At 42.8% G+C, this 15,169-nt stretch overlaps 1 protein-coding gene across 1 annotated transcript in view; it reads right to left on the minus strand.

Annotated features, from left to right (window-relative positions):
* FRMD1 (FERM domain containing 1) overlaps positions 1-15,169 on the minus strand; it is a 112,365-nt gene that overhangs the window by 48,352 nt on the left and 48,844 nt on the right. Inside the window, exon 5 of the mRNA XM_073627537.1 lies at positions 9,015-9,091. Within this exon, the coding sequence (XP_073483638.1) occupies positions 9,015-9,091 (77 nt within the window). The remainder of the gene's footprint in view (positions 1-9,014; positions 9,092-15,169) is intronic.

Below are 15,169 nucleotides of genomic sequence, written 5' to 3' on the forward strand. Positions count from 1 at the left end.
GCCTTCTTAATGGCATGGGCACCCCTGGGTGCGTGGGTTCCCCATGATAATCTTGCATTACATTGCACTTGCCAACTGTCGCAGATTTGCCGGGATAGTCACAATTTTTACTAAGTTTTCCTGGGAAGACCATGTCCCAGGCAGCATCCTGGAACCTGTACTGTGTCACTTCTGATCCCAGTATTGTGCCCTCCTGACCCCCCACCTGTACTGTACCCTTGATGTTGATTAGTCTTTGATTTATGGCATGTTTTCTTATTGTTAAAAATGTATTTTACTAAAAGCATTTATAAATATATATGTTTTAATTCTATCAACTATTTATACTTTAATTGTTGAGAGTAGGTGTGTAAATTGGGGAGGCTGGTAGGGGCCCCAGTGCATTACTTTGCTTAGGGGTCCATGATGCTGTTGAGGCGGCCCTGCTCACCAGGCTTTACCTAGACATAATGGGGTTGAATTAACAAAACTTGAGAGTGCAAAGTCTGGTGCAGCTCTGCATAAAAACCAATCAGCTTCCAGGTTTTATTGCCAAAGCTTAATTGAACATGCTGAAGTTAGAAGCCGATTGGCTACCATGCACAGCTGCACCAGATTTCACACTCTCCGCTTTTAGTATATCAAACCCTGAGTGTCTAGGTAAACGCTCAATAATCATACACATCCATGTATCTGTTTCTGCTCTCGTTGGCTCTCCTAACTAAAATGAATGAGCAAACAATCCTTACAGCTGTTTGTTTATTGAGGTTATGGTTTTTTTTCTTGCACACTATACAAAAATGCTCAATTTCATAAAGATTCAATGTAAAGAGCGTTTAACCAACAGCTGTAGCTTTAATAATAAAAAACAAAAAACAAATATCAATGGCAGTCATTCTGCTAAGGGTGCACATTGGTAGGGCAATAAAGTAAGGCTGTGAGAAAGAATAATATAGCAGCCAGCTGGCACTCTGCATTTTTGGACTACATATGATTTTATCCAGCGGATTGACACTCTGTACTTATTTCAGTGCTTACATTCAGAGAGCGAAAGTGCAATATTTGTGGTTATTTTATTAATAAAATATAGCAGTCAGCACTATGAGGTCGATTTACAAAAGGCAAAAAACTGTGCACTCTGCAAGTGCAGTTGCTCCATAGCTTAGTAAGTGAGGTAAAGCTTCACTTTGCAAAGAATACTTAATCATAAGCAAGGAAAATACAAAAAAACAGCATTGCTTGCTCCTGATTAGATGATGGAAGTTTTGGAACAACTGCTCTTACAGAGTGCAACTGCACTTTGCAAAGTGCACAGTCTATTTGCCTTTAGTAAATGCACCCCTATAGTCTTCATTTTGTCTTCCTTGAGCCTGACTTGTGTGAATGACTGAGCTTGACCTTGCCATCTACTAATCCTGTCACTACAAACTGGGAGGTCCGTGTGGAGCGGAATCCCTCCCTTCTGGAGGTTTTTGGTGTGGAACCCTAGTGCCGGGTTCATAATTTAAAGGCACAGGTTATCTAACCTTTGTAATGAGGGTCAGATATTGAAGGTGAGAGTAAACCCAGGAGGGAAAGTGAAGGGCCAGCATTTAGAGACAACTTAAAAATGTGTCTGCACAGGGGAATATGGACTGCATTTTTGCACTTTGGACAAATCCCTCTGGTACCTCATTCCTCCTCAGTTTTTCCTCTTTTTGATCTGACATATAGACTTCTATAATAAAATGCTATTTAAAAAGGACAAAAGGCAGCATTACTTTACCAAGGTCAGACTAATCTGATTGAATTTACTATATTACAGATGCTTTGGAACAGGGTGGTGTTGGGGACATAGCCTATTTTAATTTCGGCAGAGCATTTGATACAATTCCACATAGTGATCAAATTAAAAAAGGTTGTACAAGCTAAAAACTTGGTTCAGTGGATATGCAGTTAGCTAAAAAACAGATATCCGTCTGTGGCTGTAAATTTCAATGAGTTTCAATCAGAACAGACACCAGTCACTAGTGGTGTACCACAAGGCTCACTAGGTCCTATTCTATTTAATCTATATGTAAGTGATATAATGGAAGGCTTTCTGTTTTTAAGTGATATAACTGAATGTTTAGTGGGTAAGGTATCTATTTTTGCTGATGACACAAAAGTGTGCAAGAGGGTTGATGTTCATGGAGATTGGCATTGATGGAAGATAGTTCAAAGCAATAGAAATAGAAGCTAAACATTTCTAAATGCAAAATAATGCACTCGGTAAATAGAGTACAATATTGGGGGTACAGTGTTGCCTAGAAGTACAGAGGGAAAAATATTTAGGGGTGCTTATTTCAGATGATCCCAAAATGAGCAAATGGTGTGGCCTGGTAGTAGGGAAAGCAAATAAAATTCTGGGGTGCATCACTAGAGGGATCTTTAGTTAGACCTCATTTAATTATTGTATAAAAGAAAACACTCTTTTTAAAGTGATAAGTTAGAATGAATCCAGAGACAAGCAACACAAATGGTAAAGGTCTGAATGATAAAACATCATGAGATACTGCAGGAATTTTCAGCACAGCTAGCGAGTCAGTTGACAGTAAGTGAATTTAACCACTTGACAACTGCCCACAGTACATTTTTCATAATGACTGACGCCAGGGGCGGACTGACCATTCGGGCACTGCCCGAGGGCCCCATGCCACTAAGGGGCCCCATCAGGGTTGCCAGCCTCAATAAAACCAGGGACAGTATGTAAAAATCCCTAGATTATAGCTGCCCTGCCTCTCCAGTACCTTTTCAGTGTGTGTATGTGTATTCTGTGTGTATTCTGTGTGTATACTGTGTGTGTATACTGTGTGGCCCCATAATCTATTGCCTGGGGGCCCTATGATCTCCTATTGCCTGGGGGCCCCATAATCTCCTATTGCCCGGCGGCCCCATAATCTTCTCCTATTACCCGGGGGCCCCATGAGTTGTCAGTCCACCCCTGACTGACGCTAAATACCATTGCTATGGAAGCAGCTAGCTGCCATAATCCCGGTATTCTCTTGTTCTGCGGGCGATTGTCTACAAAATAAAAGTGGTATCAGCGGCAGATTCACTGCATGATAATTTTTAGATATTTGATGTCTTTTTGACCCCAGATCTCTCAATAAAGAAGACCTGTCATGCTTATTTCTATTACAAGGGAATGCTAAAAAAATAAATGTAAAAAAGGAACAGTGTAAATAAATAAAGAATAAAAAAAATTAAAGCGCCCCGTCCCTCCGTGCTCAGAAGCAAACGCATACGCAAGTCGCACTCACATATGTAAACGGTGTTCAAACCACACCTGAGGTATTGCTGAGATCCTTGCAGCAAGAGAGATTACGCCAAGTAAATAGATACCTAATTGTGCATGCTCATGGATTGGCGACAAACTATGGAACTTAAAAATCTCCACAGTCGACTACTGTGTGTAGATTTTTAAGTTCCATAGTTTGTCACCAATTTACTTGGCGTAAAATAAATCAATCTCTCTCTCTCAATCTCTCTCTCTCGTGACTTCAATCCGACCTTATATTCTTTAAGTCGCACTAATTTGATTTCATGCGACTTTGATGTCCAAGTGTGAATGGAGCCTTAAAGCTTTTATCCAAGTTATAAATGATTGTAGTTATGTTTTTTAATTTTTTTTTTTTCCTTCAAGCTTGTTTAAGGGAAAAGTAACAGTGAAAAAGCATTTGTGGTTCGAACAAATCATTTTTAGATCCCTTCTTTGTGGTCCCTGTAACTGGGGCGGTAAGTGTTCACTGCCTACACACTCTGTACTTAAAGATGTCCCTCCTCTCCATTTCACAGATTTGGAATTATGAGGATGCAAAGTGCACTCATATTTTAATACTTCTTCCTCTTTCACACTTGTAGACGTCTTTGATGAATATATGAGTTAAAAATAAAATAATAGGATTTTTATAACAGCTTACCTGTAAAATCCTTTTCTTGGAGTACATCATGGGACACAGAGCCCCAAGTAATTACTTAATGGGTTATGGGCCACCTTCAGGTGTTGACACTGGTATACCCAATACAGGAAGTTGACTCCCCTATATAACCCCTCCTCCTTCCAGGAGTACCTCAGTTTTTGTAGCCAAGCAATATACATAAACCCCATAAAAAGGGGGGCAGGACCTCTGTGTCCCATGATGTACTCCAAGAAAGGGATTTTACAGGTAAGCGGTTATAAAAATTCTATTTTCTTTATCGTACATCATGGGACACAGAGCCCCAAGTAATTACTTGATGGGACGTCCCATAGCAATGCTACTTGAGGGGAGGGAGACACAACCCATAGGGCACCCCCAGACCTGAGGACTTATACTGCTGCTTGCAGCACACTGCACCCGAAGGCGATATCCTTATTCCTCCTTGCCTCCACTTGATAAAATTTTGTGAATGTATGTACTGAAGACCAAGTTGCAGCCTTACAGATCTTAGCCATGGAGGCCTGGTGACTCACTGCCCAAGTAGCACCAACCGCTCTGGTAGAGTACGCCTCAACTTGAAACGGGGGAATTTTACCCTTTAAATCATAAGCTTGAATTATCACCTGTTGAATCTACTTAGCGACAGTGGATTTCGACGCTGCTTGTCCTTTCTTAGGACCTGATTGACTCCATGCGAAAGGAGCGGATCTTCAGGAACTGATTTAGATTCCTTAGATCTAGAATGGGTCTGATATCACCATTTGGTTTTGGTACCATAAACAGGTTTGAATAAAACCCCAAACCTCGCTCTTCTGTGGGGATCTGTATGATCACCCCCTGAGCCAATAATCGGTCTAATGCTTGAAACAGGGATTGCCTTTTCCCTGGGTCTTTGGGAACGTTTGATCTCAGAAAACAAGACAGTGGGAGCTCTCGAAATTCTAGTTTGTATCCTAGAGACACCATGGAGATTACCCATCTGTCCTGAATTACCCTTTACCAGACTGAGTATTTCAGAAGTCTTTTCCCACTCTGGTGAGGGGGGACGCCTCTTCATGATAAGGCTTTAGCATTCTGCTTTGTAGATTTGTGGCCCCAGGTCTTCTTTTGTGCCTGGGTCTGACTCTGAGGTTTTCATCTAGAGTCTGATGGCGGAGACCGTCGCCACTGCCTAGAGGCGGATGCTCCTGGCGCAGGAGAAAAAGTCAGTTTAAATGAAGGACGTTTATTACTTTCTTTTGACTGGCAAAAGGAGTACTCTTTCCACTAGAAATCGTCTTGATGTATTTATCCAAATCGATGCCAAATAGTTGCTCCCCATGAAAAGGGAAACTAGTCAAAAGCTTTTTGCAAGGTGCTTCGACTTACCAATCTTTTAAACAAAGGGCCCTAAGCATGTGTACTAGCACAAGCGCAAGGCGAGACGCCTGGTGAATAGAATCCTTCATAGCGTCTATGGCAAAACATAATGCTTTTGGTAGTTCGGCCAACTCACTGGCCTGTTGTGCAGGGAGCTCTTTAAGAGCCTCTGTGAATTGGTCCTTTAAGGACTGACAGATGCCTATTGCTGCGACTGCAGGCTGAGTAACGGTCCCTGCTAAGAAAAAAGGGGATTTTAAACAGGAATTCCAACTTCTTATTTGTTGGATCCTTAAGCATTTGTGCATTGTCTACTGGACAAGTTAGACTTTTATTCACACTGGAAATCGCAGCATCAATTGCTGGAACCTTCCATTTTTTGGGGAATTTTTCCTCCATGGGATAGAGAACTGAGAATCTCTTTGGAGGGAGAAAATGCTTATCTGGATAATCCCATTCAGCATAAATAAGCTTTTCTAATAATGCATGGACCGGAAACGCATGCAAAGGTTTCAATGAACCCAAGGAGGAAACCGGACTTTCAGCTAACTCTGTTAGGGGTAGCCTGAAAGTGGAACGAACCATCTCTGTAAGGATTTGTACCTTAGATTGTGAAGCAGATTCGTCAACTGTTGTGTCCTCCGCAGAGGAATAATCAGCTTGTTTTTCCTCTTGATCGTCTGAGGGTAATACCTCATCTTGTCCCCACTGTTCCCTTGGTAAAGGGTTTGGAGTGGGAGAGAGGGATCTAGCATGCTTCCTATCCCCTTGGATGGAGGATGAGATTAAAGCCGCTAATCTTCCTTCTAAGCCCTGCAGGGCGGAGGAAAATGCATCTTCAGTCACGTACACAGGGGCTGAAGTGTGAGAAGCAGTTGCACCACCAATCGGTTCCAAAGACTCACCCTGGCATGCCATATCTGGTATCTCCAGAGAGGATGACAGTGTGGAGGCATGGCTGGAGTTCCCAGCACCTGGGGGTGGAACCTTTGGTGCCTTAGTAGTAACCTTGGAAGCCATAGTGCTAGGCACAAAGCAGAGGCACTCTAAGAACTGTTCTACTTGCTGAGCAATAGTAGGAAAACCAATGGCAGCACAGATTAATCTGATGCTAAACAATAATGTCTTTTCCTGTACTGAAAATGCCTGTGTACACCCCTCACGTGCTCCAGCACTCCTGTGTCCTGTGGCAGCCTTGTTTCAGCTGCTCTGGTAGACACCTTTTGTTCTCAGAGAATCAGCTTAAGCCTCTCAGGTGTAAACCTGATTGTCTGTGTGCTTTCACAAGGACACTGAGTCCGCACACGGCGCCTGACCGCTTAAGCCACACCCCTTCCCCAACCCTCCCTCCTCCTTCTTCTTTCAAATGTAAAAACCTCAGCCTGTGCGCGTCGACGGCTTCAGGTCTGAGACACAGACCAGAAGGAGGAGAGGAGGCTGCAGCCATCATGCGGCAATACGGTCTCCTGTGCGTACACTTTGTGGCAAGTAAATGTTTTTTAGCTAAGAAGCCACCCTGCACCCCTCAAGGGGGGGCAGGGGGGCAGATGGGCACTTTAGCAGTTTGCCAGCCTTTAGTGTTTGTCACACAGTATCATAGCATTTCACAAAACTGTTACAAATGTAATGTACACGTACCCCCAGCCACTCAGTTTCCCCAATTGAGGGGAGAGGAGAACCCCCTCCAGCTGCTAGGACACACGCTGTTGTAGCACAGATTGACAGGATATATGCTTTCTTACTCCCTCTAGAGGAGCTTTAATTAAGGCATTACAATATTACATATTGAAAGAAAAGTGGACTTTGCAGTTCCTAAGCTTTTCACTTACCTTTTCCTTGCTGCAGGATACTGCTGAAAACAGACAGATCCAAACTTCACCCATCACGGCGGGCAGGGTAGTTAAACCTTCAAAGACCGGGTCCCTTTTAATAGGGGTTCCACTCCTTTGGACCTGTATAGCACCCCTCAGGACAACTTTAGGTAATGTAGCAAGACCAAAAAGAGTCCTGGTTCCAGCCAAAACCTCTTTCTTCTATGCGAGGCCCGGGTACCATCCTGTGGCTGCAGTGGCGTGGATGGATCCGGTTGTGGAGGTTTTTTTAAATCCAGCGTGGATCCCTCCTGGAGCTCCTCAGAGCACATCTTCACTCGTGCCCAACACCTTAGACACTGTTGAAAAAACTGAGGTAGTCCTGGAACCAGGAGGGGTTATATAGGGGAGTCAACTTCCTGTATTGGGTATACCAGTGTCAATACTTGAAGGTGGCCCATAACCCATTAAGTAATTACTTGGGGCTCTGTGTCCCATGATGTACAATAAAGAAATTGTAGTTTTTTTAGGACGCATCTCCTACATTCATAATCCTAAAGAGGTTAACTTTAATATTTGAAGATTACAGTGGCATTAAACCAAAAACTAAAAATGTAATACATTGCAGCTTACCAATCAGATGTCGTGGCGGCATTCATTTTCTTCTTTTGAGGCTTTTTTCTGTTTTCACCTGGTGATCTGGCCAGAAACACACCTCCAGTATTAGAGTGCTTACACTCTGGATGAAGGAGCAACAGAGCTACCTTTGGACAGTGGCATTGTCAGTCTGGTGGGAGGGGAGTGTGCCACTAGCACATTTAAATACACTAACAAATTGAAGCCAAAACTCCAGCTAACACTTTATAAACCGTTACAGCAAACAATTTTTAACCTTTTGGGATAAAGGTCTTACAAAAATACACAAAAGCTGATCATTGTAAGCTACCTCTATCAGTGATAAATGGTTTGTCTCTTCCTTGTAACTGCTTGTGCTTTTGAAAAAAAACAGACTTAGGCTGGATCACCAGGTGAGAATTAATGATAGAAAGCCTAGAAAAGAAAAAAATACAGCCACCACATCTAAGAATTGTTAACACGCAATATAATAAAGGTTTGATTTTGGGTTTAACACTGCTTTAAACTGTATGCATATTTAGTCCTCAATGCAGTGATATCCTACAAATATTGCTGCTTACATTTTTGTCTGATCAATTCGGTAGAATGGAAGCTTGAACTTTTGACTTTGTGGTTTCTAGTTAAAAACGTGCAAACAAAACATACTGTATATAACACACAATTAAAACAACAGCATAAAAGAAAGTGTCTTAACACTAAATGGTAATGATTAAGCACAAGATGTATGTGTGAAACGCGTCTACGTGACAACAATTTGGTGTCTTTGGTGTTATCAAAATATTATTTTTGGTGAAACAAAATAAAAGGCAATCAGAAGTTCTGGATGTGCAGCAATTTCTTTCTTCTGTCCTAACACTAAACCAAAGCATATTATAAAATAAAATAAAATTATTGTAATCGTGCAGTCACACACACATTTGTATTATAGTACAAGGTTCCTTATGAGTCAGCAGCTCTTCAAACTATTTTATATCCTAATCGCACTACAACTGACCAGTAATACATGGCAATATAAATATATCACTGTTCACATCTTTCCCATTCCTACTTCTCTGCCTCTACCATACTTTCCCAGAGGCAGTAAAAACAGTTTGAGCATTCCTGAAAGTCAGCAAGACCATAATAAATACCCCAGGGCAAAGCCCGATGACTAAAAAAAACAAAGCATTATGCAGCCATTATGAGTGGATTAATAGTAAGAAGAAAAAAAAACACACCTATTCAATATACATGTCACCAACAGATAGAGATCCAGATAATATAAAGGAAACACAATTTATTCTCTTACCTTATTATTTTTCCAGTTTCTACATAAAATTGAACTCTAAAAAAGGCAACGCATGGTGGACTAAATTTTTCAGTTGTCTGGAAAAAAAAATAAAAAAAAAATAATGTAAGCACATTAGTAATCAGAATCAAGAAACATATACCATTTTCAATGTAATTGTATCAAACGTCACAGCTATGGCCATGCACACTTTGAACCTAAACATTCCACATCTCAAGCAAAGCAAGCGATCATGATCCTGCATTCACTCCTATGTGCTTTTTGCAGCAGATTGCAGTTTTCTGGTAACAGACTTCAATGGAGTCACACCAAAAATGCAAGTGTTGAGTTTTTGATGCGTTTTGTGGTTTTTTTTACCCTTTAACCGCTTCAGCCCCGGAAGAATTTACCCCCTTCCTGACCAGAGCACTTTTTGCGATTCGGCACTGCGTCGCTTTAACTGACAATTGCGCGGTCATGCAATGTGGCTCCCAAACAAAATTGACGTCCTTTTTTTCCCACAAATAGAGCTTTCTTTTGGTGGTATTTGATCACCTCTGCGGTTTTTATTTTTTGAGCTAGCAACAAAAAAATAGCGACAATTTTGAAAAAAGTGCATTTTGTACTTTTTGCTATAATAAATATCCCCAAAAAATAATTAAAAAAACATTTTTTTCCTCAGTTTAGGCCGATACGTATTCTTCTACATATTTTTGGTAAAAAAAAAAAAAAATCGCAATAAGCGATTATTGATTGGTTTGCGCAAGTTATAGCGTTTACAAAATAGGGGTTAGTTTTATGGCATTTTTATTAATAATTTTTTTTTTACTAGTAATGGCAGCGATCAGCGATTTTTATTGTGACTGCGACATTATGGCGGACACATCGGACATTTTTGGGGCCATTGTCATTTATACAGCAATCAGTGCTATAAAAATGCACTGATTCCTGTGTAAATGGCAGTGAAGGGGTTAACCACTAGGGGGCGGGGAGGGGTTAAGTCAGTACTAGGGAGCGATTTCTAACTGTAGGAGGGATGGGCTAGCTGTGGCACGTCACTGATCTCTGCTCCCGATGACAGGGAGCAGAGATCAGTGACACGGTCACTAGACAGAACGGGGAGACGCTTGTTTACATCAGCATCTCCCCGTTCGTCCTCTCCGTGAGGCGATCGTGGGTATCCCCTCGGCGATCGAGTCCGCGGGACCCGCGACCCGACTCACGGGGCTCCCGGCCGGTGCGCGCGCCGCCAGCGGCGCGCACGCAATGGCACAGAGGGAAATTCAAATGGGACTTACAGGTACGCCCATTTGCCCAGCCGTGCCATTCTGCTGACGTACATACGTACGCCCCGTGCATGCTGGGGTGATGACGTCAGAAGAGGCGGGGCCACCCGGTGATGTGTGGAGCTTTTCTTTTTTTGGCCCGGTGGATGGCGTGATTGACAATGGATCTACATCAGGGGACAATATTTTTGGTTTTTAATAAAGGAATTGTCAACAACCGTGTTTGTGTTTTTTTTTTTTCCTAAGTGACACTGAACCCCATTACTCATTCATATAGGGGGGCAGTATTTAGGGACCCCCTTGTTAAAAAGGGGCTTCCAGATTCTGATAAGCCCCCGGCCACAGATCCTCACAACCACAGCCCAGGGTTGTGGGGAAGAGGCCCTTGTCCCCATCAACATGGGGACAAGGTGCTTGGTGTTTTGGGGTGGCAGAGCACCCCACCTCCCATGTTAAGGGCATGCAGCCTGGTATGGTTCAGGAGGGGCAGGGGCTCGCTCGTCCCCTCCTATTCCTGACCTGCATGCTCAGAAAGTGGTCTGTATGGATTTGAAGGGGGGCCCATGGCATTTTTTTTCACCAATTTTTTTGCCTGCAATTCTTTTTTTTTTTTTTTACATTCAGTGGTCACCTGAGAACAGGTTGTTAAGGAAGCGGCGGCCAGCTTCCCAGCCCGCAACCAGCTATAAAATACAGTGTTTTTAAAGAAAAAAAAAAAAACGCAGAACGCTAAATGCATGAAAATTGCATGCAAAAATGCATCAAAAACGCAGGTTTAAAAACCGCAAAACGCACCGCAAAACACGGCTGAAAATGCATCAACCGCAACTGCATAGATGTGAACCTAGACTGAGATTAAATCAAAGATAATGATTTAGTATTTGCTCACTATAGTAATAAAATCCCTAGTCAAGACTCCTGTTGCCCTTCAATCAAATCATACTGCAGCCTTGTCTGTCTTCAGTCCCAGGTGTTCCAAAGATGTGTATCATGTAGAAATGTAATTTTACTGTAATAGTGTTCAACAGGCTTTATACTATCTAGTGGTTTTGGTTATTACTACTAGCTTGGAAATTCCACTTTTGCAGTCAAATTTAAGTAAACCCACTACATGTTTGTTTTATTTTCCTGTTGACACAGAATACCTACAAATTATTTTAAACAATATTTCCTTTTTTTCTAGATTTTTTTTTTTTTTTTTTGGAGCAGGCTTTTGGGCAGACTGCAAAGCTATTCTGAACAATTCAAGTCCAGAGATCCCTGCTGAGCGGGCAGATGACAGGTCCGTGACTACTATGCAGAGCCTGTTGTTCTCTATGGGGCGGTTGGGTGGAAACCGATCAATCGAAGGACAGGGAACAGATCCCCAGCCATCTGTTTTTGGTGGCCTGGATCAGATGCAGGTAGGTGTAAGCAGACACATGTCCGTTTACATCCGCCTCCCTATAGAGAATCTTAGGTGGTAAGATTGGTCCGCTGGTGTGAAAGGGGCCAAAGTGAAAGTGGAGGTGGTCAAAGTGGGGACAGCTTTTAAGTACTGCTAGTAGTCTTATGCAAAAGTGGGGACAGCCATTGACAACGCTTCGTTTGGCAGTAGTCACAACCTCTAAATATTTATTTAGCTGATATACGAATGCATTGAGGTGAAAAACGCTGAGGGTTTACCACCCCTTTAAACACACGGCTAATAGTATTTTCAAAATTTCCATTTGGTACACCTCTAGCAGACAAGATACAGGAAATGGTCAGAGCCTGCAGACACGATACAAGAGATCAGATGCAGCCTCTCCAGTGCCCGTCAGATGCAGCCTCACCAGTGCCCAGATGAAAGCAGCGATCTCCCGCTGGGTCATGAAACTGGATTTGAATTTCCCGGGCCGGGCGGCCGCAGTAACAATGTGCCGCACACTGATTCGATGTCCCAGCTTTGGATCAGTGTACCATCTAGCACAAGAAGCGGGACATTGTTCCTATGCCCCTCGGACAATTTTGCTCTGTGACACAGGAAGATCGCTGCTTCTGCTTGAGGAGGAGGGGGGGGGGGTACTTCGACTGAGCCGCCAGGATGACACCCCCACAATGCACTTTTTTTCTTTCGGCCAAATGCAGAAAACACGGTTTTCCAGGCCGATCTGTTTTGGCGGCCGAAATTTCTGTGCACCTCTAAATGAAAACGCTGTCAGTTGTTTTTCTCCCATGTGTCTTATTGGGGAGATTTACCTTCACTTCCTGTCCACAATAATCACTGGATATAGCACAAACATGACTGGTCATCCTTAACCTGTCTCAGCCTGTGGCTGGACAATAAAAGAAGAAGCAGCACAGTGATCAGCTCATCTCTCTCTCTGCTTTCACTTCCTATCAGCATACAGTGCATCCGGAAAGTATACACAGCGCTTCACTTTTTCCACATTTTGTTATGTTACAGCCTTATTCCAAAATTGATTAAATTCATTAATTTTCTCCAAATTTCTACATACAATACCCAATAATGACAACGTGAAAGAAGATTGTTTGAAATCTTTTAAAAATAAAAAGGAAAAAAAAAAAAATCACATGTACGTAAAGTATACACCACCTTTGCTCAATACTTTGTTGAAGCACCTTTGGCGCCAGTTACAGCCTCAAGTCTTTTTGAGTATGATGCTACAAGCTTGGCACACCTATTTTTGGGCAGCTTCTCCCATTCTTCTTTGCAGGACCTCTCAAGCTCCACCAGGTTGAATGGGGAGCGTTGATGCACAGCAATTTTCGTATTTTTCCAGAGATGTTTAAGTGAAGGGCTCTGGCTGGGCCACTCAAGGACATTCATAGAGCTGTCCCGTAGCCACTCTTTTGTTATCTTGGCTGCGTGGTTAGGGTCGTTGTCTTGTTGGAAGAGGAACCTTCGCCTCAGTCTGAGGTCCAGAGTGCTCTGGAGCAGGTTTTCATCAAGGATGTCTGTGTACTGTTCTACGCCAGAAGGGAGATAATGTTACACTGGAAATCGGCCATCCCACCCACCCCTGAATCCTGGAAAAAAGCGGTTAACTCGGTATTACCCTTGTACCAACTCACATAAGAGAGCAGGCAATGTCCGGGCAAATTTGATAGACGCATGTGGGGGAGGGAATGTGGTTGGGTGATCCGAGGTGTATGGTTGAGGCATTTTCCTGTGGGCATTGAGGGCCCCTCTCTCTCGCGCTATAAGCCTACAGTGTCCCACAGGGCGTCACCCTCATTTGGTGACACGAAGTCGACACAAAGTCGACACCTGGTGTGGTCTCAGGGTAAGTTACTGAATATGGGTCCAGATAGCCATCCTTCCTGAGTGAGCCAGACTCGGAACGCTCCCCTGCAGGATTGACTATTATATGCGCTGTCGTTGACATTCTTTTACTGTGGTTTAACTCTGTTGAAGATATCTATGTTGAATGGAATTTATGCCTATAGCTGACTATGCTGTACTGCTGAATTGTTTAATAAAACACTTTTCTGTCAAAAAAAGGATCTCTGTGTACATTGCTGCATTCATCTTTACCTCGATCCTGAACTAGTCTCCCAGTTCTTGTCCTCGAAAAACATCCCTGCAGCATGATGCTGCCACCACCTTGCTTCATTGTAGGGATGGTATTGGCCAGGTGATGAGCGGTGCCTGGTTTCCTCCAGACACAATGCTTGCCATTCAGGCCAAAGAGTTCAAACTTTGCTTCATCAGACCAGAGAATTTTGTTTCTCATGGTCTGGGAGTCCTTCAGGTGCCTTTTGGCAAACTCCAGGTGGGCTGTCATGTGCCTTTTACAGAGGAGTGGCTTCCGTCTGGCTACTCTATCATACAGGCATGATTGGTGGAGTGCTGCAGAGATGGTTGTTCTTCTGGAAAGTTCTCTCTCTAAAGAAAAACACTGGAGCTCTGTCAGAGTGACCATCAGGTTCTTGGTCACCTCCCTGACTAAGGCCCTTCTACCCGGATTGCTCAGTTTGGCCAGGCGGCCTGGTCTAGGAAGGAGTCCTGGGGGTTCAAAACTTCTTCCATTTATGGATGATGGAGGCCACGGTGCTCATTGGGACCTTCAAATGCTGCAGAAATTTTTCTGTACCCTTCCCCAGATCTGTGCCTCGAGACAATCCGGTCTTGGAGGTCTACAGACAATTCCTTGGACTTAATGGCTTGGTTTGTGCTCTGACATGCACTGTTAACTGTGGGGCTCCAATCAAGTTGTACAAACAGCTCAAGGATAATCAGTGGAAACAGGATGCACCTGAGCTCAATTGTGAGTGTCATGGCAAAGGCTCTGAATACTTATGTACATGTGATTTTTTTTTTCGTTTTTTATTTTTAATAAATTTGCAAAGATTTCAAACAAACATCTTTCACATTGTCATTATGGGGTATCGTCTGTAGAATTTTGAGCAAAATAATTAAATTTAATCAATTTTGGAACACGGCTAGAACAGAACAAAATGTGGAAAAAGTGAAGCGCTGTGAATACTTTCCAGATGCCACTTTTCTCTATCACACTTCAGGGACCGCTAGACACTGATACCAGGTCAAATTCAGGTACTTCCCTCCTAATGATATATAAATGATTATAGAGCTGTATCTTTTAGATCTGCTAGAGTTCAACTTTAAAATTCTTTCTAGGGACAGTTTTCTTGTGTATGTCAAGGCAAAAAAAAAAAAAGAAGAAAACCACCATATGTTGTACATCTCAGGAATAAATGCATATTTCCCATTGTTTCATCCATTTAAAGCCCTCACAGTACAGAAAAATACCTATTGATCTACCAAAAACACACTCCGCTCCTAAAGTGCTTGTAAACCTCAGGCATGAAATATGAACAAAACATATCCATTTATAGTGTGTATTTGTCTCAACTCAGAGTACTAAGCGCCATTTCTGTCTGCTG

The sequence above is a fragment of the Aquarana catesbeiana genome, linkage group LG04 (genome assembly GCF_042186555.1).
Source record: "Aquarana catesbeiana isolate 2022-GZ linkage group LG04, ASM4218655v1, whole genome shotgun sequence".
In the NCBI taxonomy this organism is placed as follows: Eukaryota; Metazoa; Chordata; class Amphibia; order Anura; family Ranidae; genus Aquarana; species Aquarana catesbeiana.